The 22,254-nt window shown below is 34.7% G+C and overlaps 1 protein-coding gene across 4 annotated transcripts in view; it reads right to left on the reverse strand.

Moving 5' to 3' along the window:
* Positions 1–22,254, reverse strand: part of DPM1 (dolichyl-phosphate mannosyltransferase subunit 1, catalytic) — a 29,496-nt gene that overhangs the window by 5,708 nt on the left and 1,534 nt on the right. For all 4 annotated transcript variants that reach the window (XR_002323991.2, XR_002323990.2, XM_020984216.2 and 1 more), the window contains exons 2-6: positions 19,366–19,465; positions 14,794–14,827; positions 2,176–2,252; positions 2,058–2,083; positions 1,788–1,883 (exon numbers count right to left, since the gene is read on the reverse strand). Coding sequence is in view for 2 of the 4 variants with exons in the window: in XM_020984216.2 (XP_020839875.1) it covers positions 1,788–1,883; positions 2,058–2,083; positions 2,176–2,252; positions 14,794–14,827; positions 19,366–19,465 (333 nt within the window). In the remaining 2 variants the exon portion in view is untranslated. The remainder of the gene's footprint in view (positions 1–1,787; positions 1,884–2,057; positions 2,084–2,175; positions 2,253–14,793; positions 14,828–19,365; positions 19,466–22,254) is intronic.

Here is a 22,254-nt window from a genome sequence, read left to right on the forward strand (position 1 = left end):
CCTTTGTGACCCCATTTGGGGTTTTCTTGGCAAAGATATTGGAGTTGTTTGCCATTTTCTTTTCCAGCTCATTTTACTGATGAGGAATTGAGGCAAACAGGGTTAAGTGACTTGCCCAGGGTCACATACTAGTAAGTGTCTGAGGCCAGATTTGAACTGAAGATGAGTTTCCTGATTCTAGGCCTGGTGCTCTATCCACTGCACTACATCTACTGCACACCTTAGCTGCCCTCCAGCGAACTAGGTAGAGCATTTAAGAGAAGGCAGTGGAAGAATCTAGTAGAAGGAGAAAGTATGATAGGGTTTGCCCAAATGCCTAACAAAAGGGACCTATATCAATTAAATTAAAGATCCACTGAGGTAAACAGCAATCAGTTATAGGTAATTCAGTTTCCCAACCCCCACTAGATAGTAAGCAAATTGAGGACAAGGACTTTCTATTTCTCCAGGACCTAGGCCTGATATTCACAAAGAACACTTAGCATCTGTTGATTAGAACTAGCCACTGAGGGATTTAAGAAAAAAAAAAGATTCCTCCTTTTTTACATCTAAAGGAGTGTAGTTCTAACCAGGACAAATCATTCATTTGCATGCTTTTGGGAAATTGGGAATGGTTTCTTTGTATAGTAGTCTAATACATTTGGAAGGGAAGAGCTTTTATCACAGCTAAATAGAATTGAATTCCAAGTTAAAAGCTATGAATAGTTTTCATTAGCATTTCAAAAATATATCAGGACCAGCAGAAAGTGCTTAGAAAGCCAATACAAAGTTGTTTGTCTTTCTCTCTCTCTTTTTTATGGCTTTGGGAAACAAGTTTTCCCTTTTCTTAGGGAAAGTTATTTTCTTAGAGTCACAAAGAATTCAAAGGATCCGGACTAGACCTTTGATTTCCTGGATAAAGCCAACTCCAGAAGGAAGAACCAAACCAAGTCTTTACTTTCTCAGTAACTTAAAGTCTTTAAGTGACTTCTCCAGGGCTAAATTGCTAGGCTGTGTCTAGAGGCAGGATTTAAGTAGGCTTTCATCATTTACTACTCAGTGGCTGCCTCTCCAAGAATCCAACAGTAAGCAAACATCACTTTACTGTCAGAAGCTTATAAAGATGTGAAAGGTGATTAGTAGTAGAGTGGTAGAAAACTTTAAATATGTCAGCATGAAAATATATATATTTTTAATATTTGAAACAGAGCCCTGCAAATAACTAGTATTTAAAGTAAACGGCTTTAAAAGTATACTTTTGATATACTTAAAATATTACAGAATCAAACATTTAGGCTTACTTGCTCAATAAATTAATTGGATTAGATTCAAAAGCAACTTAGACATTATTAGCTCTCTTGTGACAGAAAAGCAAAACTTTTGAATCAAAAGTAATTGAACATAATTGCTGCTACATTAACTATACTGTCAGAGAAATTATAGAAATCTAATTCAACTGTCTCAATTTATAGATAAGAAAAACTACAAACCCAGCATCACAGAAGTAGTTAGTAATAAAGCTGGGACTAGAACCCAGATGCACAAAAATGTCAGTGAAGTTTAAGTAGTCACTGACTGATGTTTAAAATATCACATGCATTTATGAATATCATACAAAAATCAAACAACTTTAAGACTAAAAATAATTTAGAGTGGATTACTCTGTAATACCTTAATTTTTAGGGTTTAGACTTTCCATTCAAAAATTGTTCTTACAGAAGTCCTATGCATTATGTAAATACCTCTTTACTTTTTGAATAGAAGATTCAAGACAAAAAAAAAATTACTTTACAGACAACTAAATCTACCTGATAATTTTTCTCTTCAAATCCCAGCCATAGACACCTCCATTTCCTCTGTAGCGAGTTCCACAAACAATGTCAAAATTACCTTCTTTTTGCTTCCTATAAGAAACATACATTAGCTGACAATTTCTAAAAGTTAGCACAACTATTATTTTCACAATATAAAATTCTTAAATATCTGAAATTCATGTAAAACTCTATTGGGTAGTTAAAGATATATTTAAATTTTTGTCATTTGCTATAGTTTCCCAATGTATTAGAAATATTACCTACCTAATGAACTCTGGAATAAACTTTGGCTGTAATTTAGGGGAAAAAACAAACAGTAAATAAAATGAAGCTAAACTTTTAAAACTAACATAGAAACAAGTTTTCAAAGAAAAAAACTTACATGGTGTGAAAGATCAGCATCCATAATAATAATGAAGTTTCCTGTAGCATGTTGTATTCCATGAATATATGCTGTTCCTGATAACAAAAGTTTAAGTTACTTCAATTCTTGGTGACTTTTAGTGAATTACGGTTAAATTATCAAGAGGAAAAAACTTAAGCGCAAGTCAGTATTTAAAATGATACACATCTTAGTTACTGTTTTCAACTTAGATACATGTTCTAGGCTTCTTAATTTAAAGCTAATTTTTCTTAACAAGAAGAAAAGTTTATTGGTGTTTTTTTAAACATCACTTCCCAATGATGCACCAGGCTAGACTCTCCTTTGTAAGAAAAGTTAAACATAACATATTGACACATCACCTCTGAAAACATGCAGCAGTTAATAACTCAATCTATTACCTCACTAGTAAGAAGAGGGAACTACTAAATTTCTCCCTCCGATGTGCACACCTACTAAAAGAGAATAGATGACATTCATAATTATCCAAGTTATCTACTATAAACTCTAAGGCTAGCAAACAGTAAAAATCTTCAGCCTAACACTTAAGATGTGTTAGGAAAGACAAGAAAAGGCAGAATAAAAATTCATTATTTGTATAACATTTTGAGGTTTGCAAAACAATTTACTCACAATAATCTCACGAGATACACTGTATAAATATTATCATTTTATAAATGAGGAAAATAAAGTGCCAAGATTTTATGAGACTTTTTCATGATCACATAGCTATGCTGTATTAGAGACAGGAGTCAAACCTAGTTCTCCTGAGTACAGGCATCTACCTGCATTGCTTGGCTGCTTCTAAGGAATATCAACATTCTCTGATTTTTCTGCTCCAGACTGAATCATCACACTCACCGAGGTGTGTGGGTAAACCTAGGTTTTTGAAGGCCAACATAAGCTCTATCATATTTTATCAACACAGGAAGGCTGTGAGTCTTAGTGACAGACTGGGTCTGCTGAGGACTAACTTTATTCAAATACATGAAGGTTAAATACCAGAAGAATAGCTGTTAGGTGATAGATTCTCTGGCTGTGGGTGAACATGAAACAAATAAAAATACAAAATAGCCATCAGTCTTATGAGGGTCCCTTTCACTTTCATGATGGCAGAAGAGGCAGGTGTTAAGAACCATCTGGGTTTCAGACCACTCATAGGTATAATTTTTACTTTTTATAATTGCATATTTAGAATGCTGACAACCAACAAGATAATGTGCTGCTAGAAAAATTAAGCCACAATCATTTTAGCTATTGAAGTTGCAGCTAAATGAAGACTAAGCATGATTCCTCAGGAATCAAGAATCTGGCCGATTTACTTTTATAGTGTGACCAATGCAACAACAAAAAAATCATGATATGAGGGCATCTTTTTCTGCACTGTTCCTAACTCAAAAACAAAAAAGGATCTTTGATCTCAATAGAGGAATTCCCTATGATGATACAGAACAAAATCCAAACAATCTGCTCATTCTGTGATAATCCTAGTTCTGAGGAGGGACAGGGTCAAAAGAAAGAACAGAATAAATGGGAGGGCTGGGCAAGATTAAGGGAAATAAGAGTTTTTCACAACATGTCTACTATGGACGTGTTTTGCATAACTGCACGTGTACAACCTATATTAAGTTGCTTACCTTTTCAATGAGGGTGGTTGGGGAGGGAGGAAGAGAGAAAATTTGAAACCTAAAGTTTTAAAAACATATTAAAAAAAATGTTTTCACATGCTACTGAGAAATAAGAAATACAGGAAATGGGGTACAGAAGTCTATCCTGCCCTACAGGAAAATAGAAGGAGAAGGGGATAAAAGAAGGGGAGAGAGATAGAAGAGAGGACAGACTAGGGGAAGGGATATTCAGAATGCATGCCATCTTGGGGTGGGGGGAGGGGGGAGATGGGGTGAAAATTTGGAATTCAAAAACTTGTGGGAGTGAATGTTGAAAACTAAAAATAAATAAATTTATATTAAAAAAAAAATAAAATAAACTTAAAAAAAAAAGATGAGCCCTTGTTTTAAGGGAGAAGTTTGGGATCTACATGTTGCCCATTCAACTGTCTATCAATCTGAACAGTAGGTAGTTCTGTAGGGAAACTAATAGTGATTATAATTTCATTTAGAAAGTTCTGCAGTGTTACAGGGCTTAATGTAAACAGCACAATGTATCATGTATGATCTTCTAAAGACGTACGTCTTTCAGTTAATTTTATGAAAGCAAAGATGTGGCTCACAAGTGCAAAACAAAAACCACCACAAAATAATTTGAGTATATATGCTAATATCTGTTGCAGGAGATAGTGGTAAACCTGCCAAGTGCCTTAGAAGCTATTGAGTCCAACCTTCTCATTTTACTGAAGGTATGCAGAAGCACAGAGAGGCTATGGGAACTGCACAGTGATCACAAACTAAGTGAATGAGCTGGAAATAGAACCCAGGCAGGTTTTCCTGATTTCAAGTTTAGTGCCCTATCCAACATACCATGCAGACTTGAAGCAGCATATACTTTGAGGTTCGGTGACTTTAATATAAAGGTGAGAAGGAAAAGATGGAGAAAATTATGCTAAAAATATAACTTGGGATTTAAAAGTGAGACGGCAAAAGCTTGTGAACTACAGTTGCAAATTCAAACAACTGTGAGAAATCTTCTCATACCTATCAGATTGGCTAAAATGATAGAAAGGGAAAATGACAAATGTTGGAGGGGATGTGGAAAAATTGGCACTGAATAAGATTACTTTAGTCAGAGCTGTCATTTTTATTATACTGGCTCAGCCCAGTCATGAACAATTAATATTTCTCCAATTATTTAAGTCTGATTTTATTTGTATAAAAAGTGTTTTATAATTATGTTCATATAGTTCTTGGATTTGTCTTGGCAGGTATACTCCTAGGATTTCATATTATCTACAGTTATTTTAAACAAAAAACTCTTACTAGCTCAGGCTTTGCTGGTGATATGTTGAAATGCTGATAATTTATGATGGTTTATTTTATATCTTGCTACTTTCCTAAAATTATTGCCTCAACTAATTTTTTAGTTGAATCTCTAGGACTGGCCAAGCATACCATCATATTGTCTCCATGGAGTGATAGGTTTATTTCCTCATTGACCATTCTGATTGTTCAATTTCTTTTTCTTGTTTTATTGATATTGCTAGCATATCTTGTACAATACTGAATAATACTGGTGATAATAGGTATCCTTGTTTCACTCCTGATGTTACTGGGAAGGCTTCTCTTGCTTATCCCATTACAGATAATGCTTGTCGATGGTTTTAGGCAGATGCTTCTTATCATTTTAAGGAAAAATCCATTTATAACTATGCTTTCAAGTGTTTTTTAAACAGGAATGAATATTGTATTTTATCAAAAGCCTTTTCTACATCTTTGTAATTATTATTTTTGTTGCTTTTATTACTGATATAATCAATATGTTAACAGTTTTCCTTATAGTTTCCTAATAGTTTTCCTTGGCTCAATGGAGCCATCCTTGTGTTCCTGGTTCATATCTCGCTTGGTCATAATTATACTCTTTGTGATATAATGATATAGTCTCCTAGCTAGAATTTTCTTTAGGATTCTTTTCAATATTCATTACTGAAACTTGCCTATGCTTTTCCTTCTCTGTTTCTGCTCTTTCTAGTTTAGTTATCAACCCAATATTTATTCCATAAAAAGTATCTGGTAGGACTCCTTTGCCTATTATTCCAAATAACTTATTTTATATTAGAATTAGTTAATCATTAAATGTTTGGTAGAATTCACTGGTAAATCCATCTGATCCTGATATTTTTTCTTTAGGACAGTAACTTATGGCTGTTCAATTTCTTTTTCTAAAATAGGTTTATTTTGATACTTTATTTCCTCTTTTGCCAAGCTGGGCAGTTTTTATTTTTTAAGTATTCTTCCATTTCACTTAAATTGTTAAATTTATTGGCATAAAATTGGGCAAAACAACTCTTAATAATTGCTTTAATTTACTCTTCATTAGGTATGTATTCACCCTTTACATTTTTTATATTAGTGATTTGGTTTTCTTCTCTCTCTTTTCTAATCATAACCAATGGTTTATCTATTTTATTGTTTTTTCATAAAACCAGCTCTAGTTTAATTTATTAATTCAATGGTTTTCTTACATTCAATTTTATTAATCTTACCTTTAATTTTCAAGATTTCCAATTTGGAGTTTAATAATTTGTTCCTCTTTTAGTTTTTTAAACTGCATATCCAATTCATTGATCTGCTCTTTATTTTACTGATGTAAATAAACATTTAGAGATATAAATTTTCCTCTGATTACTGCTTTTGCTGCATCTCATAAGTTTTGGTCTGTTGTATTATTATCATCCTCTTTAATACAATTATTTATATAATTTGCTCTTTGACCTACTCATTCTGTAAGATTAGGTTATTTAGTTTCCAATTAATTTCCAATCAGTTTTTCCATGGTCCTTGATTAAATGTAATTTTTATTGAATAATGATCTGAAAAGGATACATTTAATTTTTCTGCATTTCACTATAAGCTTTTTATGCCCTTATAGTCAGTTTTTGTAAAGGTGCCAGATACCTCTAAAAAACGAATATTTCTTTCCATTTCCATTCAATTCTGTCTAGATGCCTACCATAGCTAGCTATCTAAGATTCTATTCATCAGCTTGACTTCTTTCTTATTTATTTTTTGTTAGACTTGTATAGTTTTGGGTGGAGAGTGTTGAAGTCCCCCACTATTATAGTTCTGCTAAATATTTCCACCAGTAATTAATTTACCTTTTTCTTTATAAATTTGGATGTTACAGCATTTGGTGCATAGTTAGGATTGATATTACCTCATTATCTATGACACCTTTTAGCATAATGTAATTTGCCTGCTCATCTCTTTTAATTAAATCTATTTAAGCTTTAGTTTTGTCTGAGATCATGATTGCTACCCCTGCTTTTTTCATATTAGCTGAAGAATAAAAAATAAATTTTATTTTGTGCTTCTCATGTTTAAATGTGTTTCTTGTAAACAACACATTCTCAGGTTCTGGTTTTTGATCCATTCTGCTGGTTTGCACTTTATGAGTGAGTTCACCCCATTCAATGTTATAATTACTAGTTGTGCATTTCCTCCATTCTATTCCCCTCCCTCCCTATTGTTTATCCTTCTCTCTCTTTTTGGTTAGGCAATGGGGTTAAGTGCCTTGCCCAGGGTCACACAGCTAGTAAGTGTTATGTGTCCGGGGCCGGATTTGAACTCAGGTCCTCCTGACTACAGGGCCAGTTCTCCATCTACTGTGCCACCTAGCTGCCCCCTTCTCTCTCTTTTTACCCATCCCTTCTCAAAAGTTTAGTTGACTGCTGATCACTGCCTCCCTAATCCACACACTCTTTTAAAAGTCTTTCCCTTATCTTATCCCCTTGCTCTCCTATTTCTAAGTTGACTTTTATACCCAACTAGATATATGTTATCCCTCTTTTACTCATTCCCAATGAGAATAAAGTTCCTGTACTGCCTACCCTTCATCCATCTTCCTCTCTTCTCCACTGTAAAATTCTTCCTTTATGCCTCTTTTGTATGAAACAATTTGCTCCATTTTAGCTCTCCCTACTCAACTTTATTAAGATCATTGTATCATAATCAAATCAACCCCAAGCCCTTTATCTATGTAATAATGTATAACAACATTTTTAAGAGTTACACATACTGTCTTCCTAAACAGTTTAACCTTATTAAATCTCTTATGATTAGTCTTTCATGTTTACTTTCTTATGTTTCTCCTGATTCTTTTAAGTCAAATTTTCTGTTCAGTTCTGGTCTTTTCCTCAAAAATGGCTGAAAGTCCTTTAATTCATTAAATATCCATTTTTTTTCTCCTTGCATGATTACACATAGCTCTGCTGGGTAGATTACTCTTGGTTGCAAACCCAAATCCTTTGCTCTTCAGAATATCATATTCTTTTGGTCTTTTAATGTAGAAGCTTCTAAATCTTGTGTTACTCTAATTGTAGTTCCATAATATCTGAATTGTTTCTAGCTGTTTGTAATACTTTTTTTTCCTTCCTAGGAACTTTGAGACTTAGCTGTGATGTTCCCGTGAGCTTTCATCTGGGGATCTCTTTTGGGTGACTGGCAGTTTTTTAATTTTTATTTTATCCTCTAGTTCTAAAACTTCAGGGCAATTTTCCTTAATTTCTTGAAGTATAGTATTTAGACCCTTTTTATGATTATGACTTTCAGGTAGTCCAACAATTCTTACATTACTTCTCCTTGATCTCTTTTCCAAGTTAGTTGTTTTTCCAATGAGATATTTAATGTTCTCTCCTTTTTTTCATTTTTTTGATTTTTTAAAATTATTTTTTGATATCATATGAAGTCATTAACTTCCCCTTGCCCAATTCTAATTTAAGGAATTATTTTATTCATTAGGTTTTTGGATCTCTTCTTCCAATTAGCTTACTTTCTTTTCATAATTTTCTTGCATTATTCCTTTTCCCAATTTTTTCCTCTATCTCTCTTATTTGATTTTTAAAGCTTCTTTTTTAAGCTTTTCCAAAACCTCTTTTTGGGCTCATGACCATTTTATATTTTTCTTTGAAGCTTTACAAGTAGCTGTTTTGAGATCACTGTTTTCTGAGTTTGAACCCTGATCTTCTTTATCACCCCAGGTTCTTTCTCTGTTGTTTGTTCATTTCGTTAGTGACCGCTTTCTTGGCTGTTGACTTTATGTCAGGTTCAGGCTCTGCTCCCAGGGTGTGGGGAATATCATCTTAGGCTTCAGGTTTTTCATGCTGTTGTTTTCAGAGCTCTATCTGGGGGTCTTTGACTTTTTGGTTCTTCCAAAGTGCTAAAATCCAAGGCCAGGTAAGGTCATTCCTCTTCTGGCTTATGCCTGGGTTTACTACGATTTCAAGTACTCTTCTCCACCGGAGCTCTCCCACACTGCTGACACTGCAAATGTTATTCCTCATAGTTCCAGAAACATGCCACTGTCCTCCATTCTCCAGTGGCTGTGCCCCTCTGTCCTGGAAATGAAAGCAGGAACTCTGTTCTCCTCAGAGTGACCACCACCAACCCTCTCTATCCCAGAACCATGAGCAAGGCCTCCATCCCTCTGCCACTGCACTCCCTGGCATCTGGCCATACTCCTGGGACCTGCATCCAGTGCCAACAGAAGCACCCCTCTGCCCCTACAATCTTCCCCAATCAGCTGGCCAATCCTGCCTCCCCTCTCCCCCCACACACTGCAGAGTGCAACACCAGCGACAAAGCTGTGCCCAGGGTTTGCTGTTTGTTGACCTGGCTGCACTTCACTTAGGCCAGACTACCATCCCAGTAGGGCAGATCTTTTCCTAACACCTTTCCAAGTTGTCTTAGGCTGGATGACTGCTTTACCCTGACTTTTAATTATCTCTACTGCTCAAAAATTAACTTTGAAGTGTTATTTTATGTTGTTGCGGGGGAAGAGTAGGAGGGTTTGGGGAAAGCCAGGTACTTTCTTGCCTTATTCTGCCATCTTCCCAAAATTCCATCCCAATACTCTCTTCTTTCTATGGGTAAGTGTTCTCTTCTGTTTCTCCTCTCCTTTGCTGGATCTTCATCCAGGTTGCACCTACTAAACTTGGGTATTCCATGGGGATCTATTCTGGGCCCTCTTCTCTTCTCCTTCTGTACAATGGTTTAAATTATCATCTCTTTGCAGATGATACTCAGGTATTTTTTAATCCAGGCTTAATCTCTCTCCTGACCGCTATTCTCACATCTCTAACTGTATCTCAGGCATTTCAGACTGGATATTCCAAAGACATCTTAAACTCAACATGCCTAAACCTAACTCATTATCCTTTCTTCCAACCTTCTCCTCTTCATAACTTCTGTATTGCTGTAGAAGTCACCACCAACCTCCCAGTCACCTAAACTCACAACCTAGGTGTCATTGACTCCTTACTCTCACTTCTAACATCCAATCTGTGGTCGCCAAGTTATGTCCATTCTACTTTTTGTAACATCTCCCTACTCTCCTCAAACACCATTTCCCTGGTACAGGCTCTCACAACAGCCTTCTGGTTGGTTGGTCTTCCTGCTTTAAGTTTCTTCCCACTCTAATTTATCCACCACTTACCTGTCAAACTCATCTTTCTAAATTAGATGACCACGATACCACACTATTCAATAAACTTCAGTGGCTCCCTGTCACCTCTAGGATCAAATTTTAAATCTTGTCTGGTTTCTAAAGTCCATCACATCTAGGATACCAAATCCTTATCAAAGAAATCTGATACAAAGTTGTTTTTCTCCCCATTTGACTACTTCCCCTTTTATTGAAGGTATGTTAATTTTGCTTTTGCAGAAGTTTTTCAATCTTAGGAAAACAAAAATTTTGATTTTGTAATTTATTTTCTTTTTGTAATTATCTCTAACTTGTTTGGTTAAGAATATATCTCCTAAATCCGGCCTCAGACACGTAACACTCACCAGCTGTGTGACTCTGAGCAAGTCACTTAACCCCAATTGCCTCACAAAAATAAATAAAATTAATAAAATTATATATATGTATATATATCTCCTACCCATAGCTGTGAGAGGTATATATGATCTGATTCTCTTCTAAATTTTAATGGTATGATTTCAATATTAAGTTCATGTCTTTAGAATATATTGTGGAATATGGTGCAAGGTGTTGGTCTAAGGCCTAATTTTTACCAGACTGCTTTCCATTTTCCTAGAAGTTGTTGTGTTAAAGCAAACATAGCATTCCTTCCTAAGTAATTTATGTTTCCCTGTTCAACACTGGGTTACTGAGATCCATTGTTTTTGATTCCTCTTTATTTAGACTGTTTGATCAATCTACTTTCTCTATATTTTTAGCCAACAGTGGATAGTTTTGACGACTGCTCCTTTCTAACATAGTGTGAGGTCTGGGAGTGCTATTACTCTTTGTCCTTAGCTCTTTTCATTATTACTAGCAACATTTAAGATCTTTTATTTTTCTATATAGCTAGGTAGCACTTATATAGCGCCCTAATGTTTTACAAATATGATCTTATTTTATCCTTACAATAACTAGGGGAGGTATGTGTCATTATCATGCTCATTTTAAAATGAGAACACTGAGATACAGTAAGGTTAAATGACTTGCTCAGGGTCTCAAAGCTAACAGCTGTCTCAAGCCAGATTTGGATTCAGATCTTCCTGACCCCAACACCAATGCTCTATTCATTCATTACAAAATCTAGCTGCCCCTATTATTTCATTGAGTTTGTAAAGCATACCTTTGATAATTTGATCGGTATAGCACTAAAGCTATTAACTTTGGTATTATTGTCATTTTGATTATATTAGTATGGCCCAACCATAATCAATGAATGTTTCTCTAGCCATTTAATTTTTTTAAAAATTATTTTATTGCTTTTTTTTTTTTAGGCAGTTGGGGTTAAGTGATTTGCCCAAGGTCACATAGCTAGTGTCAAGTGTTTGATCTGAGGCCGGATTTGAACTTGGGTACTCCTGACTTCAGGGCCAGTGCTCTACCCACTGCACCACCTAGCTGCCCCTAAAAATTACTTTAGAGTACTTTGTAACTTAATTTATACAAGTACTTTGTGTGCTTTAGTAGCTTGATCCCAAAATATTTATGCATTTTGTGGTTATTTGGAATGGGATTTCCTTTTTTATTATAAGTCTTGAATTTTGTTATTAAATAGAAATGCTGTTGATATTTTTAGGCTTACTTTTGTGTTCTGCAGCTTTGTTGAAGTTATTATTTTTCTCAATTATTATCTTTGCTGATTCCCTCAGCTTTTTAAAGTAAATCATGTCATTAGCAAATAAGGATAGTTTTTTTTAACTTATCTATGCCTTTAATTTTTCTCTAGTCTTTTTTTTTCTTTCTTTCTTTCTTTTTTTTTTTTAAGGCAATTAGGGTTAAATGACTTGCCCAGGGTCACATAGCTATTAAGTGTCAAGTGTTCGGTCTGAGGCCGGATTTGAACTCAGGTCCTCCTGACTTCAGGGCTGGTGCTCTAACCACTGTACCACCTAGCTGCCCTTTCTTTCTCTAGTCTTACTGCTAACATTTCCAAAGTTTTATCAAATAATAGTGAGAAGAATAGGAATCCTTATTTTCCTCCAGAGATTCCACTAATACACTTATACCCCAAGGAGGTCCCCACATACACCAAAATACTTATAGTAGCAGTTTTGTGATAGGAAAGGGAGAAGTGCCAACTATATGCCAGGCACTGGACTCAGCACTTTTATAAATATCATCTCACCTGATCTTCGACAACCCAGTGAGTTGTCATTACTATTCCTATTTTACAATTGTGGAAAGTGAGATAAAGAGGCAAACTGACTTGCTAAGTCTCTTAAGTGTCTAAGGCTGGATTTGAACTCAGATCTTCCTGACTCCGGGACCAGTGCTTTATCTAATGAGTCACCAGCTGCTGCCTCCAAAGGTAAAGAATCAGGGTTAGACTTAGTTTTGTAGTATTCTCATACTGTACTGTGATCTAATGATACTGTCCTTTTTGATGTTACTGACATAAGACATGCCACCTCCCAAATCCCTGAATGTTCACCACCGGGAATACTATCCCTTCTTATCTCCACCTCCTGGCTTCCTTCAAGTATGAGCTAAAATCCTACCTTCTCCAAGAAGCTTTTCCTGATCCCCCTTAATATTAGTGCCTCTGAAGTTAACGTCTAATTTATCCTGTATATATCTTGTTTGTATGCAGTTGTTTGCATATTGTTTCCTCCATTAGAATGTGAATTCCCTGATGGTAGGGATTGCTTTTGCCTTCTTTGTACCTTTAGCACTTAGCACAACATAAGCACTTGTTGATTGATAATCAGAGAAATGTATGATTAGAAATAATTATGGCCTAGTTACATATTTAAAGAGTGAGAAACTGACAGTCAATGTGTTCTACTTGAATTCATACAATGTATTCAAGGAATACAAGGAAGGCCCTCAACCACCTTGGATAACAGTCACCTAGGATGGGCCATGGATGGGTCATGTAATACAGTGCTGGAGATAATACTTCTTTTTTTGAAACCACAGATCCATTTAAGCATCCGAGTTAAAGACATTCATTCCATTATTTTACATGACTATGGAATCCTAAGTAAAGAGAAATAAAATGTAAAAGTCTAAAATTTTAACTTCATTTAGGAGTCATACAAAGAATGTAAGTGTAAAATATTTCAGTGTAATATTGAACATAGTTCTTGCTTTACATAAATTCATATTGGGCAAATTCAGCTTCATATAAAGAATTCTGAAAGAAACCCACATTCCAAAATAAGATTTATGTTAACTTTACTGACCAGGAGTACTATCAGCCCTCCTCCCCCCCACCCCTCCACCCCATGACCCTTGGCTTGGCACTCCTTTACCTCCCTCCCTCCTCCTCTACCAAAACAAAACAAAAAAACAAAACCAAAAGGGAAACATTTCCCTAGTCCTTCCCAAAAAATAACCTTAAAAAAACCCCCTAACACCACTATCAGATCAAGGGCTTGGCTTGAGATTTCTGAAACTGAGAGAGACCTTTGCTTCACTCTGCCTATTTGATGTCTTCTGTCCCTCTGTACATATATGACACAGCATGTCTATCCCCAGGCCCTAGTGTTACCATCTTCTCTTGCCTGTGTCCATGTACAGCCCCCATGTGGCCCCTTCCCTCCATGGCATATGGCTCCCTTTCCTTCCCCAGGTGTGTAGGCAAATTTACATTACGTAAAAGCATTTTACATAAAGGACTGCAGAATGGTCCACTTACATAAAGCAAGAACTCAGTGCATATTTTAATAAAATTCATATATAAAACTTCTGAACAAGTTTAATCTTTGTACAAAGCAAAAATGATACTTGTACTCCCAAGGGTTACATGGTTAAGATACTATTGGTCCTCTGACTATTTAACTTGACTTTCTTTTCTCTACAAATTGACTTCTTTTCTATCAAACCTTTATCTGCTCACCACCTCTAAGACTATCACCCTTCAAATCTTTGCCACTTTTTTAATTTTCTCTTTCTTTCCATTAGTTCTCAGTTTTTAAGCAACAAACAAAACCAGCCTTTGATAGGTAACACCTGCCAAACAGAGCACTCTTTCTTCTGAAAGTAATACTGACCAGTTATACCAGTTATAGGTGCAATGTCTGGGATACAGATTTAGATGTCTTTGTCTTTACCTTACTTCCAGGTTTAGTCACTTCCAATGCTTTCATTGTATCCCCAGTAGGCACTTAAATGATTGTTGACTGACTTGAGGTAGAAAAGGCTGACAGTGGTCTTTAGACAGCCACAAAAAAATCTTTACTCAATAAATTAAAATCATGCCCCTAAAACTACTCCCCCACCAAAGCCTTAAATTATGTATTTTAAAAGCACAATACTAAATATTAAGAAAAAACTGCAAAAAAAAGCATAATATTCAAAATTTTCTCTTCTCAGGATTACCAGTTAAGATATGCTAAAATTAAATCATTTCAATTTGATTAGGAATTGGTTATTAACTAGCCAGTCTAAAGTCCCCAAATGAGAAAAAAACAATCCTATTGTATAATCTCATAGTGAGAAGTACCAGGCATGAAAGTTAAGACATTTTTCTTAATGACTACTTACCCAGTCCTAGCTTTTTAGCTCTGGGCCTTAGAAGCTGAAAGAGTAAGAAAAAGTCATCAGACATCTGTACTGTTCACAAATTCACACTAATCAGTTAAAATGCTTCTTAAAAAAACAAACAAACAAACACAACCCAGAAACAACCCCACACTTTTGTACTTAGGTATGGCAAATAAATATTAAATAGTAATGTACTGAGGCACTGGTTCTTGTTTTTTCTACTCTGCCACAGGGAGGAAGAGACAGAGGAAGCTCAAATGAAATGTCTACTTAAGGTTGTAAACACAAAATAGAAGGTAAAATTAAACTCAGTTTACAATTAAGTCAATGATTGTAAGTAATCAATTGCGATACCAGAAAGACATTTAACCCTTTTACAATACACTGGAGGGAAAACATGAAAATCCCATATGTTGTATTTTCCAAGTTGTAAAGCAATTTTTAAAAACTTTTTATTACTTATGGTTATGTAATGTGTTGTTTTCAACAAAATCTTTATAAAGAAAGGATAACACATGATTAAATATCACATACACATAAATAGGGCTACCTGTAAAGGCACATTCCACTTAATTTAAAATAAAGTCTGATCTTGGGAACATAGGAGTTACCATGCCAGACAGGGTCAACATCTCTCTCACCTAGCATTAGCCTCCAGATGATGTAAGAAGGAATGGCTGTCACCGATGTTAACAGTTGGCTTGCTTCTCTTAGAAGCTGTCTTTTGTGGCTTTACCATTCATAAATATGTCTAAATCCCTTTATTTCTTGCCTATGTGTAAAATGAATTCCATGATTATTATCCACTGCGTAATACAGTATTTTCTTTTAACTGTCCTAAAATTCACTACAGCATACTTCTTGTAGGTCATCTTCATTTACGCAATTCATTTAAATATTTATGAAATACTTTGTGTTTGAAATACCAAGATGAATAAGACAAAGTCTCTGACCTTAAGAACTTATAAGGACACATAATTTCTTTAATTCTCAGGACCTTCTAGAGTCTGTATGAGTTCCAAACCAGTATGCAATTTCATTTTTCAATATACCATTGACCAAACAATGTTTTTCTTTAGGATATGCAAAACTGAAGTTATGAGGAAAACCACAGGTTTTGCAATGCTGTCTTCTGGTAGTAGATATTTTTAATAGTTCCCTCTTTTCCCTAACAACTTCCATAATAGTTGGTTTGGATATAAACAATTCTTATAGTAAAGAGAGAAATGGAACAAATCTGTTCCAAATTCTTTGAATTCTGTGCTTACCAGTAATTTTAAACCTATAAAGCTTTAAAAGTGCAAGATACACAGGTTTTTCCAAGACAAACAAATATGATATCTGAAAATACAGATTTAAAAAAGCTAAATAGTATTTGCTTGACAAAAGGAATCACTATTCTTGTACTGCATTAAAAATCAGATTCGATTCACCATGAATAAAAAAAAGAATGAATAATTACACAAATTTTATACAAAAAATGCATCTAGATGCCCCTATCAGCTACATTTGCTGAGGTATTTATTTATGAATGCAAAAAAGGTAAAATTTATCAATGATATGAATGCAAGAAAAGTGGTTTTTTTTGCTGTTAATAATTTATTTTGAGACCTAACAAAGCACTATTTCATGACTGGAAGTACTGCATATCAGAAATGAGCAACAGGACTGGAATCAGAAGACCTGAATTTAATTCTAGCTTTAATCTTATTTGTCATACATTCAACTTTCCCTAGTGATTAGTTTTCATACATATTTAAGTCATCACTTCATGAAATAGATAACAAAATATCTCTACTGTATTTTTTCTTAAATTACAAAAATAAAATTGTATTGTTTCATGGCTTTTACTAATTATTGAATTTTTAACAACTTTTTTGGTTTGTTTTGCTTTTTTGGTGAGGCAATTGGGGTTAAGTGACTTGCCCAGGGTCACATAACTAGTAAGTGTCTGACGCTGTATTTGAACTCAGGTCCTCCTGACTCCAAGGCCAGAGCTTTATCCACTGTGCCACCTAGCTGCCCTCAACAATTCTTTAAACAAAAATTTATTAAGCACCTATGTAATTGTTTTAATTTTTTTTAAATTTAATTTAATTTTTTAATCATCTTAGTTAAACTTTAAGATTAAGGACATTTCCCAAATGAAGTTCACATTTAAAATCTTTAAGTTCTAGTAGTTTAACAATGCTATCAGTTTCCACTACCTTATTAAACAATAAGTATTTATTAAATGCTTCCTATGTGAAGGCCCTGGGGACACAAATACAAAGAATATAACAATCCTTACTCTCAAGGTGCTTGCATTCTAATGAAGGAATCAAGTAAGTGTCTGTATTTGTGTCTACTGCCTTTAGAGATACACATACGTATATCTTTCTCTACATATATATATATATATACACATACTGTATGTATACACATACAGAATACAAAGAACAAATATAAATAAATATACAGTTAAATACATGGAAGATTGGGAGGAAGGACACTGGCAGTTGGGCAAGATAAGGAAAGATTTTATTTAGAAGGTGGTGCTTATATTACATCTTAAAGAAGAAAGGGTTTCCATGAGGCAGAGGTTATGAAGAGGGAGTGAATTCAAGGGATTTGTGATGACCAGTGTAAAGGCCCCCTCCACTCCCCCAACTTCTGCAGAATTAAAGCTCCTTCAGAGCAAGGATTGCTTTGTTTTTAATCTTTGTATCTTCAGCCCCTAGAACACCACCTTGCACAGAGTAGGTACTTAGCGAAACGTGAACTGGTAAAATCATGTCCTCAAACATATAGTAAAAGTCTGATAAGGGGCAGCTAGGTGGCGCAGTGGATAGAGCACCAGCCCTGGATTCAGGAGGATGTGAGTTCAAATCTGGCCTCAGATACATGACACTTACCAGCTGTGAGATCCTGGGCAAGTCACTTAACCCCACTGCCCAGCCCCCCCTCCCCCAAAGCCTGATAAAACAGCAAGGCTATGGAGTAAAAGTACACTCCTGTCTACCAATGTTATCAATTAGTTTTATTGTGGCATTTTAAGTATAATTTATTTATCACAATTCTAGACTTTTAAGAATCTTAATTCAGTGGAGTAAAACTTCATTAACATAAAGGACCAAGAAAAAAAAGACCTAAGTTACAAGGCCTGAGTATGTAAATCTAGCACTTTAACTTGGAGTTGAGGGTACCCCAAATTACATATTACTTTGAAATTGAAGAAAACATTGCCTTTTGAAAGTTTTTCTCTTTATTATGTTCTAGAGGATTACATGGAAGATTAAAATAAAATTCACAATGCTAGTATAAGGTGCAGTAATAAAAAGCTGGTTTCAAAGCTAAGAAGACCTGGATTTAAGTCTAGCTTCTATCATACTATGAACCTAGGGAACTCACAGTTACCCAGATTATATATTGTAGAGGTTTTGACAGTATTAGTCAAGGGGGCTGGGCATTTCTATATTAATGAAATCACAAGTCCATTTTCTATCCTTATACTAACTATACACTAGGGATACTTAAGTTAACTGCCATAAATAAACAGAAAATTTTCATGGCCACTACCTCATGAAAAGAGCTTGGTTTTAGCCCTCACTCTGATACTACACAGCTGTTAATAGCTTAAAACTGTAATACGACCTTCTGGGTCACTCTATGTGATCCTAAGACAAAATCATTTCCTTTCCTCATCTCTCAAATGGGGACAGTAGTTACCTCAAAAAGTTATTGTGTGGATAAAATAGGTATTTCCAAAAGTCGGGTAATGTGGAAAGGTATTATAAAATATGAGGACAAGTCCATACATTAAATCTCAAATCATTTTTTGTAAAGCACCTACTTGTAATATGAATTTTGAAACAGTATATTTTTATGTACAACCTCAAAATTTAAAACTATCTTAGTTTTTATCTTAGCTTGCCCCTAAGATCCTTATTAATAGGAATAACAGATGGGAAGCTATTAAAATAGCTCCAATGTAAACATGCATTAAATGTTTTGGAGACAGATAATTTTTAAAATATTTGTATAACAGCTGATAAAGCATATCGGTCACTTAATATTGTAATCAACACTGAACACTGTAGCATAGAACTCTATCATTACTGCTTAAAAAGCGTCTATGATACCATTAAAGTAACTAATCTCACAGGCAGTTTGCTTTAAAGGTCAAAAAATACACTCTATTATAAAAAGCTGAAGTGAAGATTTAAGAAAACATAGCATCCATCTATTATTCCATACAAAAAAAAATTAAATGTCACAAATTTAATGCTTTTTAACTGCGTCTTTAAAGGAGTATAATCAGTCATGAAAATATACAGTTTGCATAAAGATCTGTGATGCACAGTGGTAAGTGAATTTTTTCTACATGAAGTATTGTACTTGTGTAATCAAACATGCTCATTCAAACTAAAAAACAGACAAACAAACAAGCAAACAAAACATCCCAGGTGGTTTTCACTTACTTATAAACTTTTTTATCTTTAGCAATTTTTGTAAATTAAGTTACTATCAACACTTCCCTCAAATAAATGGAATATAGTTTAAAACAAATATAAAAAGTTTAATGTAACTCACAATTTTATCTGACCCATAGATCTTTTCCAACTGTTTAGCAACTTCTTGTGTTCCATCTGGACTTCCATCATCTATGACTATAATTTCACAGTTGTTTCCACTGAAAGGAAAATTATTTTTTATTATATACTAAAAACAGAAAAAAAACCATAGCTAGTTGCCTACCACTCTAAATTGTAAACTATTAGTGAGGAACACTGCACAATTATAGAAGTAAATAGTAATATTTTACATCTTAGTAGAAAATAAGATGAACTTCACCAAATATTCAGGACCAGCCTGATTCTTATTTGTTCAAATGACAAATTATGAGTTTCAGTTTTTCTCATTACATAGAAAAGCTAAATGGTTTTTTAATAGGCTTAACATAATAACATCATGGAAAATATCACAGCTAAGGTGTTAAAATTGTAAATAATAAATTATACTTGCCAGAGTTAGAAGATAGGGAACAAGAGAGCTATGTAATATAACCAAATGTAGTATTATCTTTTCTAAATAGGAAAGAACATTTGAGAGACACACAGAAAAACCAATGTCTTTTTTGGGGAAGAAATTTTAGGCTATCACTAATTAAAACCACTTTTGAGAGGTATCACTAAATATTTAGAATTCCTACATAGAAAAAGTGCCTTTCAATAAAAAAATAAAAAACTATTCTCATCCTCAAATATGTCATCTACCTTGGAAGGAGAGTTTAAATTGAATATAGCAAAAGGCAGTCAATTATGGATAAAAGATTACTGACTGGACTGGGAGTCAAGAACCCTGGGTTTAGTCCTGATTTTACCTAGACCTCACTACGATTAATGGGCAAGTTACTTCAGCTTTGTCAACTGCAGTTTTCTAACATGTAAAATCTTATAGATTATTTAGTCCAACCTCATTTTATGTGACCTTACAATAGATTATAATTTGATGTTGAAGTTCACTAAAGTGAATTTTACATAGTTGTATTCACCTTATTAAAGATCATATAAAAAATTAGAAGAGAACCAGATTAGGTAGCTACAAAGTTAATAATAAAAGACAAAACAGATCATTTAGATGACATGAAATGAAAAAGCTTTTTCATGAGCTGAATATCAATGCAACTATATCAGGACAGAAAAGAAACTGGATAGGAAAAAAAAATCTTTACCATAAGTATCTCTGATGAGGGTCTGATATCCAAGATACACATGGAACTAACACAAATGATTTCATTAGCTCTCATGCTTTCAATGACCACCTCTATACAATTGATGCTCAGATGTACTTGTCTAGCCCTGACCTCTCTTCCAATGCCAGTCTGGCATATCCAACTCATTAGATATCTCAAACAGGATGTTCCAAAGACATCTTAAATTCGACTAGTCCAAGACTGAAGTCATTATTTTTCCCTACAAACCCTTCTGTCTTCCTAATTTCCCTATTACTGTTGAGGGTACTACCCATTCTCCCAGTTACACAAACTGGAGATCTAGGTGGTATCCTTAACTCTTTACTCTCTCTCATCCCCTTATATCCAAATCATCAGTCACGTCCTGCTTTTTCGACCTTCATAACCTTTTTCCTACAGAACCTCCTCTCTCCTCTGACATTGCCATCACCTTAGTATAAGCCCTCATCACCTCATTTTGGATTACTGCAACAGCCTGATAGTCTGTCTCTTTGCTTCAAGTCTCTCCTTACTCCATTCTATCTTCCACTCAGCTCTCAAAGTGATCTTACTAAAAAATACAGGTTTGATTATAGTCTCCTTCCCCTATTCAATAAACTCCAGTGACTCCCCTATTACTTCCAGGGTCAAATATATAAAATCCTCTATGTGGCTTTTAAAGCCCTTCATAACACATTCCTTCCTACCTTTCTAGTCTTCTTACACTTTACTCTCTTCCACATACTCTGAGATACAGTGATATTGGTTTCCTTGCCCTTCCTTAAACATGCCGCATCCAGACTTAAGGCATTTTAGCTGTCTCCACTTCCATCCCACCCCTTACCCCAATTCTCTCAGTCCTTATCTCTGCCTCCTATTTTTCCTGGCTTCCTTCAAGTATCAGCTAGAGTACCACTTTCTGCAAGAAGCATTTCCTGGTTTTCCTTAATTTTAGTGTCTTCCCCACAATAACTCCCTTTATCCTGTATTTATTTTGTTTGTACATAGTTGTTTGCCTGTTGTCTCCCTCATTAAACCGTGAGTTCCTTGAGAGACTATTTTTTTTGCCTTTCTTTGTAATTCTAACACTTAATATAGTGGCTGGCACACAGCAGATGCTTAATTAATGTTAGCTGAGTTACACACTGTAAGATCAAAAGCCATTCTCAATGGATAAATGGTCAGTGGATGTGAAGTAAATAAGTCTTAGTTAATCATCTACTTTGTGCTAGCACTCTGCTAGGCACTTTGCAAATATTATCTCATTTCAACCCTGGGAGTTAAGTATGATTATTATTTTTATTTTACAGTTGAGTAAACTGAGGCAGAGATTAAATTATTTGTTTAGGGTCATGAGCTAATGTCTGAGGCTACATTTATACTTTCTTCATCCTGACTCCAGGTCCAGTGCTATATTTGTGCCACTGTCCGATGTGAACAATTCTCAAAAGAAGTACTGCAGAATATGCTCACCCAAAATAAATCCAGCATTAGAAAACACTATTTCCACCCAAAATACCTGGAAAATTACGTAGTAAAATCCACCAAAAGTCTATTTTCCTGAAACTACTATGGCCAATGAGATCAACTTGGCATTTTATATTTTAATCTTTAAAGAATTCATGTACATATGTGTTGTATTAAGTGTCAGCATACATTTTAAACTTAAAGTGCACGATACTTTCCAGAAATTGTGGGGTAAAGAAATTTAGGTTTGAAATCTGAGAACCTGGATTCCAATGTCTGAA

The sequence above is a fragment of the Phascolarctos cinereus genome, unplaced genomic scaffold, assembly GCF_003287225.1.
Source record: "Phascolarctos cinereus isolate Bilbo 61053 unplaced genomic scaffold, phaCin_HiC Scaffold_2;HRSCAF=192, whole genome shotgun sequence".
NCBI classification, from domain to species: Eukaryota; Metazoa; Chordata; class Mammalia; order Diprotodontia; family Phascolarctidae; genus Phascolarctos; species Phascolarctos cinereus.